The sequence below is a fragment of the Aythya fuligula genome, chromosome 1 (assembly GCF_009819795.1).
Source record: "Aythya fuligula isolate bAytFul2 chromosome 1, bAytFul2.pri, whole genome shotgun sequence".
NCBI lineage: Eukaryota > Metazoa > Chordata > Aves > Anseriformes > Anatidae > Aythya > Aythya fuligula.
The window spans coordinates 133188025-133204056 of NC_045559.1; the positions used below are offsets into that span (position 1 = coordinate 133188025).

A 16032-nucleotide genomic window follows, 5' to 3' on the forward strand; every position below is an offset into this window, starting at 1 on the left:
TACAGCAGTGAGAAACTAAAAGCAAACTAAAAACACCTTCCCTCCCATCCAGCCTGCTTCACCTTGGTCCCTCTGTGAATTGAAGATGAACTTTTGCTCTGGTGCCTGGAGCACCTCCTCTTCCTCCTCCATTGACCTTGGTGTCTGCAGGGCTCTCTCTCTCAATGTTATCTCACTCATCTATCCCAGCTGCTGTGGCACAGCAGCTAATTTCCTTTCTTACACATGCTCTTAAAAAGGCACAACCAGTGTCACTTATTGGATCAACTTTGTCTAGTGGTGGGTCCCTTTTCCAAGTGGGAAAAGCTGGAACTGGCTCTTATCTAATATGGGGCAGCTTCTGGACTCTGCTTATAGTGTCTGCCCCTACAGCCCCCCTGCTACATAAACCTTGCCAAAAACAAACAAACAAACAAACAAATATGTATTGTATTTATAACTTCATGTTACTCCTATTATAATCAAACATACAGAAATCTATGGCAGAAGTCTAAGCCATAGCAGTCATTTGTAGCTAGTAAACATATCCTATTTGAAAGTACATAGAATTATTTCTGACATTTAAGGGAATTGATACAATACTGTGAAGTGAGTAACTGTTGAGTAATCCCTGCTAAAAGCAAGCAGATGGAATAATGAAAAAAAACAACTAATTGCATTACTGAAATTTTATATCCTGTGCAGTAAGCAGTCATCACAAAGGTGTATTGGCCACAGCCCACTTTCCCTGTAAATGCTTGAAGGTCTTCAAATATTTTTGTAGCTCTTGCTGTCTTCGGTATTTCAAGAGCTTGAGTGTAGAAACCATGTGCAGAAGGTGCTCAGGCTTTTTAGTTTAAGTATACAATAGGCCATTTTAGTTATCTTACCTGGAAAAAGATGGGTCTGATTCTGAAATAAGCTCCATGATCTGCAGTGCTCTGGTGTCACAAAGAAACTCTTTAGCTTGTGTCTTTTTTTTTTCTTTTCAATATTATAAAAATATAAAACAACCAGAACTATTCAATTTTGCCTTATTTTCTTCTAAAATATGCAAACATTTTAAATCACCATATAAGCATTACTAACACTATGTGTGTGTGTATACATATATATATATATATATATATATACACCCTCTCAGGTGGTAATGAAAAAAAAGTCAGAGGAGAAGGTTCAAGCCTATTAAATTGATTTTAGCAGAGCAGATTTTTTCAAATTATATGATGCATAGCTTCTGTGAAGGAAATGAGAGTGTGTAATTTTCATTTGACCTTTAAACTACTGAAGAGTGCATTTATGAGAGTCATTTACATGGTGAAGAGGATATGATTGCTTGTAGTTGCCATTCCTTTAAAGAAATTTTTACGGGATTACCACTGTGCTAAATCCAGGGGACTAGCATTTGAATTAAAAATGCAAGAAAACTGCAGTACAAACATGAGTTTTGTTCTTGAACCAGTAACCTGAAACCTTCATGTTTTCTGTATGTGAGCATCAAGAACAAGAGAGAATTTAATTAGTAGCCTATTACATGTACTATTAAAAAGGAGCAGTGAGTAGAACATATAGAAACTGAATTGGAATATAAGAATATGCGTCCTTTAGTTATTGCATAATCAATACATTCTTTTCTTAGTGAATGCTGATTATTTTATTTATTTTACTTTATTTTATTTTACCTTACTTTATTTTATTTTAGTTTAGTTTAGTTTAGTTTAGTTTTTGTAATATATAACTTGGTTTGTATTTAAACAATTTGCACCTGCAGGTTTGTTCCAAAAGGCAATCATACAGAGTGGAACAGCCCTGTCCAGCTGGGCAGTGAACTACCAGCCTGCCAAGTACACTAGGATATTGGCAGATAAAGTCGGCTGTGACATGCTGGATACCACTGATTTGGTTGAATGCCTTCGAAATAAGAACTACAAAGAACTCATTCAACAGACCATCACTCCAGCCACATACCACATTGCCTTTGGGCCTGTGATAGATGGAGACGTGATTCCAGATGACCCCCAGATTCTCATGGAGCAAGGAGAATTCCTTAACTATGATATAATGCTGGGTGTGAATCAAGGGGAAGGCTTAAAATTTGTGGATGGCATAGTAGACAATGAAGATGGTGTTTCCCCCAATGATTTTGACTTTTCTGTCTCCAATTTTGTGGACAATCTATATGGTTATCCAGAAGGGAAAGATACACTGCGAGAGACCATTAAATTCATGTACACCGATTGGGCAGACAAAGAAAACCCTGAAACAAGACGGAAGACCCTGGTAGCTCTTTTTACTGACCACCAGTGGGTTGCTCCTGCCGTTGCCACTGCTGACCTTCATGCCCAGTATGGATCTCCAACATATTTCTATGCATTTTATCACCACTGCCAAAGTGAAATGAAACCAAGTTGGGCTGATTCAGCTCATGGTGATGAAGTCCCTTATGTGTTTGGCATTCCTATGATTGGCCCAACAGAACTTTTCAATTGCAATTTTTCCAAGAATGATGTCATGCTTAGTGCCGTAGTTATGACATATTGGACGAACTTCGCCAAAACTGGGTAAGTCTGACCTTCAGCATTCCTTTCGGTTGATAACATACTACTAAGCTAGTCAACATTCTGTAGCAATGGCCTCAAACCTTGATTGTGCCATAGCACTATAGCACTATTTGGTATGCATGAGACAGTATGTAACTGGGGCTTATTCATATTTAATACATTTTTGATTAGTGTGTTCCCTCAAACTATTTTTTTTTCAGTAGCTCAGTGAGAAGAATAAAGCACTGTATTTTTGGTTTAAAAATAGGAAAATTATTAGTAAAAAACACATCTCAGGGAAAAAGACAGCTCACTTAGATACTGAAAAATCAGAGGAAATTGAAGGAACTGGCATACAGATAGCAATTATCTCTTACAAAAGTAAAGAAGTTATTATTATTATTATTATTATTATTTAATTTTTATTTTTTTAGCGACCTTCATAGGAATAGAAGCTCAGGGAAGAAGTGGATCAGACAGACATAGGAAAGATTTTTTCTTTCCCTCTGGTGGCTGTAATGGCCACAAAGCACTTCACTAGGATTAAGAAAAGACTCAGATATAAATTTTGCTATGAGAAGGTTGAACATTTAAATTAATTCTGCTTACAAAATAGACACATCAAGGTTTAGCTGAAATACAGTTGTAAACATCAAGGAAAGATCCCTCAAAGCAGCTTAATCTGTGAGTGCCATTAATAATTTCTGCCCGCTTTCTATAACATTCCTCTAAAGAATATTGCAGTGTTTTACTTGAACAGCAAGGGCTTTTTTTGTTAACCTTGAGTCTTCGGTACTCAGTTAAAACAAAGACACTTGTGGCACAAAGGGGCTGTAAATCTTTCCAATGAAAGTTTAATGGCAGGATTGGACTCTGGAAACTGCAGCTTTACTGCAGTGCAGTGAATGGTATGCAGCACTATAAGAAAAATTCAGAGGTGCCTAGTGTGAAACACTCAGCTCTAGCAGCCTTTAATGAATCCAAACAATGTTCAAGGGAGGGAGATTTTGCAGACTGAACAAAAACCTTGAGCATGAATTGAGTAAGAAACAATCACAAGCTTCAGGTCACTTTACAAGGAAAAAGAAAGCTTTTGTTGTGTTACATTTTAGACAAGCAGGTACTTTAAAATGCAGAAATTCCACAGGGCTACAACATGAGTGAATGAACTGTGGAATATTTAGATGTTTTTGGAAACAATAAGTCATCAGTTGTATGACTGGTTTGGACAAACTTAAGCACAAAAGCTTAGTTTATGGACAGAGAATGCTGCATGCTGGCTGTACTGCACACTCAGGAAGACTATTTTACCATCATTGTGTCTTTATTTGTATGGATCGAGTGTCACATATATGTAGAGGACTTCATATAGATGTGTTTGGAATTGGTATGGAGATCTCCACAGTGTCGCTGTTATATTTAATTTCTTTATGATTGTCCCATGTAGAATAAGTTGAATTTAAGCAATTTTTGAGGAGCTTCTTGCAGTCCCATTACTTGTAGTCATAAGCAGTTTACAGCTGTTGCTACATGAAAGCCAATTTCAGCAAGCTATACATACCATCACCCAGTTATGAATCCATGGTCATACTACACCTACATAATATAGCAGGTACTTCAGGAGAGCCATGAATCATTTCTGAAGCCTCCCTATAGTTGAAGAGACAGAAATGTAGCATTACAAACTTGCCATGTTGTAGACAGAAAGATACATTATTTTAAAAGACCTCTAGATGTAAAGATTCATTTTTCCCAGGTAAGGGGAAAGACCAACCCAAGATAGGTGGGTTTTTTGTTTGTTTGTTTGTTTTTTTCTTTCCCCTTAGTTTATATGAACAATATAAATATTAGCAATAGCTAATATAATATTAATTATTCTGGATAATACAGGAGAATACTTGTAGGAAAATAATATTTTAAGATTGTATTTCCTCTGTAACCACTGGTACAGGGAAACCAATATAACCAATTGTAAAGGGAACTCTGTAACCAATGGTAAAGGGAAGCTTGTAGCACCTCAAAACAAGAGTAACAGGGCACATATATCATAGAATCATAGAACCATAGAATATCCCAAGTCAGAAGAGACTTATAAGGATCATCGTGTCCAACACCCAGCACCACACAGGTCTACCCAAAATTTCAGACCGTATGACTAAGAGCATAGTCCAAACATTTCTTGAACTCCAACAGGCTTGGTGTTGTGACTACATCCCTGGGGAACCTGTTCCAGTGCGAGACAACGTTCTCGGTGAAGAATCTCTTCTTGATATCTAGCCTGAACCTCCCCTGTCACATTTTGACACCATTCCCTCAGGTTCTATCATTGGTCACTAAAGAGAATAGATCGGTGCCTGCCCCTCCACTCCCCCTCGTGAGGAAGCTGTAGACCACGATGAGGTACCCCCTCAGCTTCTTCTTTTCCAGGCTGAAAAGGCCAACTGACCTCAGCCACTCCTCGTACGTCTTCCCCTCTAGGCCCTTCAACATCTTTGTATCACTTCTCTGGATACTCTCCAAGAGTTTCACATCCTTTCTGTACTGTGGTGCCCAGAACTGCACTCAGTACTCGAGGTGAGGCCGCACCAGCATAGAGTAGAGCAGGACAGTCACTTCTCTCAGCCAACTAGAAATGCCATGCTTGTTGCACCCTAGGATACGGTTGGCCCTCCTGGGTGCCAGGGCTGGCTTATTTTCAGTTTGCTATTAACCACAACCCCAGATCCTTCTCTGTGGGGCTGCTGTCCGTATATCAAGAGTGTATATGGAAAAACCATTCTTCTCTCTACACCGCATGCAATCTGAAATCTATGTGGTGTACTTTGAGGTCCTACAACTCTCAAAAATAAAGGGTTGGTTATCTTTTTCTTTTTTTTTTTCTTTTTTTTCTTTCTTTCTTTTTTTTTTTTTTTTTCTTTTTTCTACCTTTTATTAAATTAATAATTTTAAATTAATAATTTCCCTTATCCTGAACTGGACATTATTTCTGTTTTTACCCATGGCAATACATGAAAAATCTGTTAAGTGACAGATTTTGCCGTTTGATGTTTCCCCTGTAGGTGGACCTTAAACACTAAAATTGACAATTTTTTTATATTATTATTTTAATGTCTCTTGAGATTCTTTGAGTCTCAATGACTGTCCCACAGAGACAACATTGAGGTACTTATTGTATAATTATGGCTCAGGTAGTGCATCATTTTAATGGCTTTTAACTGACCTGCTGTCACTGTTGTTTAATGAACTGTCAAAGCTAGGTTTGGAGGGCAGGTCAATCCTGTAAAAACACTAGGTGTTAAAGGCACAGCCCAAAACACAGTGCTTTATTGTGTTTTACTTTGAAGACAGTTATCAGCAAATAAGCGGCAACAATTAAAGTGACTTTAATGGCAAATGAGTCATGCTTAAAATGAATACTTAGAAGATGCTTTTGCTAATCCTCCATTTTTTACCTTGCTCTTATTATATTATTATTTTGTTTGTTTGTTTGTTTTTTACATTCACAGTCATCTTAACCTTTTAAAATATTGTTTCTAGCATGGTTAGAAATAGGGAAATAATTTGTTACAAAGTAGGCATGAGAAACTACCTTTGGGATATAAAAATGATGTGAATATGTGGCTTTTCATTCCACTACTTGGAAAATTAAGCATGGGAGTTTCATTAAGAGGTGCACTTAAAGCTTTAGTCTGCTGCCAGTAGTACTATCCTACCATAATGGAAATTTTATATGCTCAAATGTTCAGCAAATGTTCAAATATTAGGGCCATGTTACATCCTTCACAGATATATCGATATAGGGAGACTGAACAATGTGAGGGGTTGTGTGTCAGCCCTTAAAAGATAATCTGCCAGCTACATGCTTGTGAAGAAGGATTTGAAGATTCATGCAGTAGATATGAAAACATGCTCTCTGAGGCATCTATTGGGTTTCTAAAAATTACCCTCTTTTGAGTAGTTACAATACTCTATTTTTGCCCTCATTCATCCAGCTCTGTGTTGGAGATGGGAAAGATAAAGGTTGGAAAGACATATCCTTGATTCATTTTTAAATTGGAAGAATACTCCTGAGTTATATCCTGCCATTGATTCTTTATTATCTGAGTTAATAAAGATATCTAAATTTTATATTCAGTTCAGCTTTCTAAAGGAAGACCTAATAAGATCTCCAATGATTAAAATGTGTTTTCAAATAAATTCTCTCTGAACTGTTTTATGAGTTGCATTTCTTTTGATGTTTTTATCTGAAGAAATAAACATTTATTTTGGGTCTGTTGGTCAAATGAAACAGAGTACTTATGGTATGCTTTCTACAATATTTACAATAGCTGACTGAGAACATGCAACAGTGGGACTTGGTGATAAGTGAGGAAAGGAGATAAGGAATTAAAAAATAAAATAAAATAAATAATAATAATAATAAAAAAAACCATGTTTGTGTACCTCCTGTACCAGTGCTTCAGGCAGGAGTAGCTACATCACTGTTATTATTGTGACAACTTGAAAAATCAGTGTAAGCATGAAGAAGGTCTACAGAGTTTGTTATTTTTTTGGTTGGTGGTGGTTGTGTTTTTTGTTTTGTTATGTTTGTTTATTTGTTTAATATGGAGTTAAAAGAAAAGAAAGAAAATAGATTATGAATGGGCCTTTCAGTGTCTTAGAGACAGGCCCAGTGTTTAATTGTTGAGACATTTTACTCTCTGATGAAGTCAGAGAATGTCACCAAAAAAAATGAAACTCTTTAAATGCATTAATGTAACAGTTCCATTATGCTGACTAATGGTCAATGCTTTGCAAAAGCACATAAAAGGCATTTTAACATGCCATGTGGAATTCTGAATAAGAGAAAATTTCCTAACATTTCTTGACATTCTTCAGAGCCAATATCACCAGGTGTGAAATACTCAGTTCCCTCATTTGTCCTACAGGTCATCTAATAATTCACCTTGTGAATAGGAATGTGTGTTACTCTTCGGTCAGCATTAATTGCAGACACATTTATGCTTGAGAAAAAAACAATGCTTTGAATGTATGTTTGTAGCCTATGAGGTTTGAATTAAATGAAAATAAATGGCAACATGTTAAATTGAGCAAAAGCAGTGTAGACTGAAAGTGGGAGAGAGACATCATAAGTGACATCAGGTGATTCTGCACATTAATAAAAATACCTTAGACAGGACAAGAAAGACCACAATATATATTGCATACAAGCATTTAATAATAGGGGCATTTTTTTTTTGATAGAGAATGTGTTTAAACTGAATGCTGTAAATGATGAAAATAATCAGAGAACAAAATGAATGAAAGTATCAATTTTGTTCTAGCAATAGGATAACTAAAATAAAATAAAATAAAATAAAATAATAAATAAATAAAACACTGTCAACTAGTGGGATTGGGAACCATTATCCATTATGAGATCCATTAACTGAGGAAGTTCAGAACTGAAAACATATTGGTCAGATTATATTTCTATCGTAATGATTTGAATGGAGATTAAAGGAGGATATTTCTGCAGTCTTTTGTTCTGTGCCTTCTTGAATTTAAACCTCAAGAATATCCATAAACACCAGTGAAGTTAGAAGCTGAAAAAACTAAATCTGTAATTAAAATAGTGAATGTTTTGTCAAACATGTAACTGTATAATGGAAATGATTACATCTATATTTTATGTCTACAATACTGGAAAAGTATTTATAGTAGGGTATTGGAAAAATATTTATAAGAAGATAAACTTTGCAACATCACGAGGAAAAGACTTAACATACTGGAAGTTGTAACCTTCTGATTTTATCACCAGTGAGCATAGAAGAAGGTCCAAGGAAAGTAAAAATCTTCTTATAATGTATAATTTTGGTAAATCATTATAAGTCTGTAAAATTAAGATCCATTCTTTAGTAGATTCTTTCTTTAGGACTGCATTTAGTCATTTAATTTTCTTTTGAAAAAAAAAAAATAAATCTACACATTCTCCAAATTCAGTGACAGTATTTCAGCGGTTCCGTTATTAAGTGATCACTCTAGATTTGATGCCAAAAGTAACATTCTGATACCCTAAGAAAAACAATGACCTTTCTTTAGGACTAGCAGACACCCAGACACCCCCCTTTTTTTTTTTTTTTTTTTTTTTTTTTTCCTGTGCCTTGTTTCAATATGCCCATGCACAGCCATGTAAACAAGTTCTGAAATACAGGATTATTCACATGTGTCTGTAAGTTTCTCTCTTGCATTTGAAGGAGGCTTCTTTCTCATGGCTGAAGAAGGATGCAGTAGAATTTGCTATTCCTAATAGATACAGTTAAAAAGAAGACATAGAGATGCTGAATGGAAGAGAGGGAAGGAAATGGAGGTGTTTATTTACATGTTTTGTAGTCTGTAGGAAAAGAGAATGTTAATTTCAAAAATTTTTATTTGCTAAAATCATCATCTCCTGTCATGTTTATAGGTCCATTTAAAAATAATCTAAACACTTTGGAACTTTAAATGTAAACAAAGGTAAACTTTCCATTACCTTCAACAGGGCCAGGATTCCTCCATCCCCTCTTTCATTTCCACCTGGGGAAGGAGTAGGGGAAAAGGATTAGTCCAGTCAGCCGGACTGCTCAGCTTCTTCATTTCCTACTACTGTGTATGAAGTATTTGTGTGAGCTAGCTTATGTCTTTTATAGTATCCTTCCTAGAGTCTTTTGTGCTGTGAATCAGAACAGCAAGTGAGGAGAACACAAGGGGGATTTTGTGCTGTAGCTCTTCCAGGATTTTGAGTTTCTGACCAAAAATAAATAAATAAATAAATAAATGTTTTGCATTTTAATAAACTTGTTGATTTTTTCGTTTGTTTGTTTTAGAATTTATGTGTTGAGCCTGAAGGTAGATATATTGTACTGGAAAAATATTTTCCTCTCTACATTTGCCAAATCCTTCAGTCTGCTCTTTAAGAACAGAAGAAATACATTTCTTTCCCTCTGGAATGCGTGATACAATTCCTCAAACTAACAGCATATTAAAATCTATTCCCCCACTGCTTGAAAATGGATATTAATCTTCTAGTTTCAGCCAGGATGAACAATTACTAAGAAACTAAATTCTATTTTTTTTTTTTCAGAATTTACAGGTTTTGTTTATTTTTTAGTCTGTAAAATATCAACAAATAATATAAAATAATTAAAAAATAGCCACAGCTCTAGAATTCTTAATTTATATGTTATTGAGATAGGAAAGATTTGATACAGGGTAGTATGGGGGGGGGGGGGGGAAGGCCCACAAACATAGTAAAACAAAGTACTAAATATTTATAGAAATAAATTTCTTCTTCAAAAAAAAATATAAATTCTTTCAAGTAAACAGGTGAATGCAGGAATCATAAGATTATTAAACCCAAATTAGCACGTTATGCTAAGAATAGTTAAGGAATAGCTAATAGTTAATGAATAACAAAGGAACACTAAACTAGGCAATCATGCTCAAGAGGAAAAGGAAACTAAAAAGGAAAAAAAAAAAAAAAGAGGGCTTTAAAATCTGTAGCAGTGAGTCTTTGTATTCCCAGGACAGTATAACAATAACAGTATATTAGAAGAAAATCAAAATACTAAAATATGGAAGGAAAAATTATAGGAAATATTAAAGGAAAAATATAAAAGGAAAATATTAAAATCATTTTCACATGAAATATAATAATGCATATGGGAATGGAAAGGAGAATGGATGGTTCTCAGAGTAATGAGCAGAAAGTGAATCATTATAATTTATCACAAAATCTCAGAAAATATGCTTTGCTACTATAGAAGATTCAAACTCATGCAGAACAAAGTATTGCACTGTGATTGTTATTTTAAATCCTGTATTTGTCCATGCCCAGACAAAGTCATATTTATGTGCGGTTTAACAAAATTATAAACATACATGTACACCAACCATATTTAAATGCCTTTGAGTACATATATTTGCCTTTATTTTAAAATGTTTTGAAAGAAAGAAAGAAAAAAAAAAAAAAAAAAAGATAGGAAAAGCATTATTTCAATTAAATGTATTGGGTTAACAACTTTTAAATTATCTCTGTGCTACTGTACCATGCCACTCTTATCTCTACTGCTACTTAAGTACTATAAAACTTGTTGACAGCTAACATAAGTCTTATCCCTAGAAGCTGGGATGAAATTAAGACACACTGTCCTAAATCCACTAAGTATAGATATTTAGTAGTACTGAGCACAAGACAGTTATCTCTTAATGCAAACGATGGAATGATTTGTAACATAGAAATATTTCAAAAGCTTTTTCCAAGAGTAGGTCTCTGAACAAAGGGATATTAACAGTTCAGTAAAGGAACAGAAAGACAAATTGCACCCGTTTACATGTATTAGCCCTGCTACTTCACATTTTGAAGTTTTTAAAGTCATATACAGCTGGTATAAATTCTCATAGTCACATGGATTTCCAACATTGCTACAGAGATTAGATGCTTATATTTATTGCTTGCAGCAGTGGAAGTAGTGGTACCTTAAATGAGAATGTTCATGTCAAATCTTGAGAAGGTACACTTTTACTTTACTTTATGGGGGAAGATAATTAGTACCTCTCTAAGACCGCTTTGGAGTATGAGACTGACTCACAGAACTCCAGATGAACTTTTGGGAGCTGAACACATTCCTTTTTCTGTTTTCATGTAAATAAATATTAGTGTGTCTGAGGTACACTGTATAGTAAGTATTTTTTTATTATTATTATTTTGTTTATATATTAGCATCTGTTATAAATTTGGGAGGTATTTCTTCTGTTTTTAGGTTAAGTATAGGATATAAGGATATAAGGATAGGATTAACTAAAAGACAAGTTTTTATTGTTGTTGTTGTAGTTGTTGTTGCTATTTTTAAGTAACTGTAATATTGCTTGTTTTTATTTTTGTAGAGATCCAAACCAGCCTGTTCCACAAGACACAAAGTTCATCCACACAAAACCCAACCGCTTTGAAGAAGTAGCCTGGTCCAAATACAATCCTAAAGATCAACTTTATCTCCATATTGGCCTGAAACCCCGAGTTCGTGATCACTACCGAGCAACAAAAGTTGCTTTCTGGTTGGAGCTTGTGCCACACCTTCACAACCTGAATGAGATATTTCAGTATGTTTCCACAACAACTAAAGTCCCCCCTCCTGACATGACATCATTTCCTTATGTTACCCGACGTTCTCCTGGTAAATTGTGGCCAGCTACCAAACGCCCAGCAATGACACCTGCCAACAACCCCAAGCATTCCAAAGACACCCATAAAACAGCTCCTGAGGATACAACAGTACTAATAGAAAACAAGCGAGATTACTCCACAGAGTTGAGTGTCACCATTGCTGTGGGGGCGTCCTTGCTGTTCCTCAATATCTTAGCTTTTGCTGCATTGTATTACAAGAAGGATAAGCGGCGCCACGAGACTCACAGGCGTCCTAGTCCCCAGAGGAACACAACCAATGATATTGCGCACATACAAAATGAAGAGATCATGTCCTTGCAGATGAAACAGCTGGAACATGACCATGAGTGTGAATCACTGCAGGCCCATGACACGCTGAGACTAACCTGCCCACCTGACTATACACTCACTTTGAGAAGGTCCCCAGATGACATCCCTCTCATGACGCCCAACACCATAACCATGATCCCAAATACATTAACAGGAATGCAGCCTTTGCATACTTTCAACACGTTCAGTGGAGGACAAAACAGTACGAATTTGCCCCATGGACATTCAACCACTAGGGTATAGCTCAGCCCTTCCACTTTACCCTCACAAGCCACCTGGAAGAAAGAAAATAAATAAATAAAAGAAGAAAAAGTTATAATACCATCCATTGAACAACTTGTCCAAATATAAAGTAAAAAAAAAAAAAAAAAAGTAAAAGAGAAGGACGGTCATTATTTTCTTACTGATCCTTCCCACTGGAACTCTCTGATATTAAAGATCAAGTACAAACCCTGTGAAATGTGAAAAGTGTACATTGCTGTTACAATACTGCTTTAAGATCTCAATCCCTTTAATTGAAAGTTGAGTCCAGAAGAAATCACTTAAAATTGTGTTTTGAGTGTAACAAGCAGAGTCTTCTGGAACACAGAGCCAGTGACTGTACAGGTGTTTGTTCTTTTTTTTTTTTTTTTTTTTTTTTTTTCTTTTTTTTAATAAATAAAATAATAAAAAAAAATCTTTATGTGCCATACCATGAATGGCCCTTGTTAAAACAAAGACATCACCATGGGCTTTTTCCCAGCATATGAAGCTGTAATCCAGATGGGGGAAATAAATAGAATTTTATTATTAAAAACAAAAATGAAAAAAAAAAAAAAAGAGGAGGACTGACTATGCAGTAAAATACGTATAGTTCTGTGCAAAGAGATGATTTGCCAGCCTGAACTATATTTAAAGAAACTTTGTAAAAATGTACATAGCTGTGAGTTTAAAAACAACAAAAAGAAGCTTTTATTGTTGTTTTCAGTTTGAAAAGAGCTTTTAGAAAGATTGTGCATTCAGTTGTGACCTATGTGTATATACATTAGTCATACCACCTCTGTTTCCTCCAGGCCAAAGGAGGATTTACTTCTTAATTACTAGTGATAAACAAAAATCATGCGGTTTTTCTAACATGTTTCATTTATATGAGGCCATGGTGTCATGCAGAGGATACAGTTGTCTGTGTGACCTGCATATTTTCTCTTACAGGTTACACTAGTGCATGTTAAAGTATTCATAGGAGATTGTTGCTTTTTTTCTGAAACAGTTTTTTTATATATATATATAATTTAATTTTGTGTTAGCCTTTATTAAATTGCAACATAGCAATGGATCGGAAAATGGAAAAAAAAATATATGAAAACAAAACAAAACAAAACAACACATTACTATAATAAGCTTGTTGAACTGAACCAAGAGACATCCAATAATGTATATACAAAGAGTCCAGTTTGTAGTTCTCGGTTATTGTAGTACATTAGGAAGAGTTTTGTGCCCTGACAATATCAAAGAAAGCTTATGTTTTGGTCAATTTTTTCTGAGGAAAACTAATTCTATATTCACCAGCAGTTGCAGAGGGGTCTCAGCTGGGAGAGCACCTTCTTGTTCTTACTAAACAAACAAACACAAAAACAAAACAACAACAAAAGAAATGAAAGTGGGGAAATGGTGGCTTGGATGTTTTTTAAAGTTTTCATAAAGAGTTCAGAAATTATCATGGTTTAAAGAATTTCTCTGCCCTGTACCTGGCTTTGTCCTTGAGAGGAGCACCTACCTATCAGAAAATACTTTGCTTGTTTGTTACACAGCAATCACATAGTTGGTGAATATTATGGAGACAGAAGCAGAGAGTTCATCAGATGTCTTGCAACTGAATGTAACCAAAAATTCCAGATAGTATCAGGAAGGCAAAATTCTTAGTTGATTATTCCCTTTTGCCCTTCCTTCACTGGAAAACTAAAATCCATGCAGAGCTACCAAACAAGAAATTTAGCAATTTGATTCAAACAACTGGTTAGAATGTGAAAAGCTAAAAATAAGTTCTCACAGATGAAGATCACTTTGCATTTTAGAACGTTACTGCATCAAGAGATTGTAACCAAAGATATTTGAACAAAATTGGTCTGCACTCGAACATGATTATCCCAGATGTATTTTGTATTATAAATTCATGACTAAGCTGCATCAATATCATATGTCCCATAAGAATCTAACACAGGATGCCTTGTACCTCTTTTTGTTTTCTATACTTTTTTTTTTTTTTTTTTTTCCTAATAAGACATCTTGGAATAGTCACTTCAACAACAAAAAAAAAAATAGAAGACCGAGGCCTATTCATCTGAATGACTCCTTGTCATAGCAAGCAGTAAAACATTCTGAAGGAAAGAAAGAAAAAAAAAAAGAGATAAAAAGAAAGTTAATGACATGATAAAAACACAACATGTGGATGATATATATCTTATATATATCATGCACCGTACATCTGACCTGGATACGTAGGTTGGAATGTGGTGAAGCAACAAGCCCAAAGTACAAGTAGTAGCAAATGGAAAACCATCTTTTTCACTGATCCATCACATAATGTTGATTAATGCTGTCTCTATACCAGGCCTTTTCCACCACCTATGTAATGCCTCAGCCAAGATGCAGCAGCTCGTAACTCTTAAGAAAATAAAAATAAAATAAAATAAAATAAAAAAAATAAAAAGGTGAAAAAAAGAAAAAAAAGAAAAAAAAAAAGAAAAATGAAAAGAAAAATGGTAATGATGCTTGGCATCATAATCAGTTGGGTATGTTTGTAATGTGAATTACAGTATTTGTTTAGTACTTCCAATTGTCTTCTGCTAGCAATATGTACAGTACTGTGTCAGGCTTGTGACATTTGGGTAAAAAAAAAAAAAAAAGTTCCTGTAAGTGAATGATTTTAGCTTTTAAAAGTAATTATAATCAAGTTGATTTAATAATTTAATACATCTGGAATGATGTATGATTTATAGAGGGAACAGATTTATAGGGTCTTCATAGAATTCTATAATAATGATAACAAAATATACTTTACAAACTGTAAAAGAAAAATGAAAGTACTTTCCCAGTCTTATATTCTTGACCTTAAGAGGCACGCAGGGTTTAATTGTTTCTTCTGTTATTGTTTTGCTACTTTTTTTTTTTTTGTTTTGTTTTATTTTTTTTGCCTTAAGTAATGATAGAAGATATATATGGCTGGACACATATGTATAAACTTTTCAGCAGCATTTTTAATAATAAAATATCACGGTATTTTCTAATGCTTTGTGCGAAGAACTACTTGTTCATCTTTTTTTTTTTTTTTTTAGAAAGTCTTTCGGAGGTATGTTTTCTGCCCCATCTCCTCTTCATTATCTAATGTAAATGATGCCTTGATACACAGTACAGAAATATTAAAGTAACAGAGGTTGCACTTTTAAGTTAGCTTTGGGTTTTCATGGCCTTTGTAGTTCTATAAGCCTACCAGTAAAAGGAAAAAAACTCTGCCTATGAAGATATAAGAGAATAAGCTCCATATATTTATTACCTGTATGCACTGCAACTCCCATTGAAGTAATAGTTTAATTGTTGTTTTAGTATTTTCTATAGCACTGAAAAAAAGCTTAGGTAAGCAGCTTCCCATAGTGGTGTATAGCTTAGCAGCTGAAAAATGTTACCTTCTGAACTAAGGTTCAAAATAATTCAGAAAATGTTATGCTTTTAACCTCTGCAAGTAAATATACTTTACTTGTATTTAAAATTCAGATAAATTGCTATTTTTTTTTAAGAAAAAATATGTAGGAGTAGCAATATAAGTTACTCATATATATTTAGAGAAAATACATATTTGCAGGTATGCCAATATCATTCTTCCTTTTAAAGTTGAGTAAGCAAATATATATTTTTTTCTTTTATGCTATTAAATTTCTTTTATCAGCCAGGTTTCCCTTCAGTGGAAAGGTACATAGATATTTTAGCAACGTTGGCTGGACATTGTTTGCTTTCTGTAATTATTCT

At 34.5% G+C, this 16032-nt stretch overlaps 1 protein-coding gene across 3 annotated transcripts in view; it reads left to right on the forward strand.

Moving 5' to 3' along the window:
• NLGN4X (neuroligin 4 X-linked) overlaps positions 1-12402 on the forward strand; it is a 189689-nt gene extending 177287 nt beyond the window's left edge. For all 3 annotated transcript variants that reach the window (XM_032191110.1, XM_032191125.1, XM_032191117.1), the window contains 2 exons: positions 1751-2540; positions 11424-12402. In XM_032191110.1, the coding sequence (XP_032047001.1) occupies positions 1751-2540; positions 11424-12273 (1640 nt within the window). In that variant the 3' untranslated portion in view covers positions 12274-12402. The remainder of the gene's footprint in view (positions 1-1750; positions 2541-11423) is intronic.
• The last annotated feature ends 3630 nt before the right edge of the window (positions 12403-16032 follow it).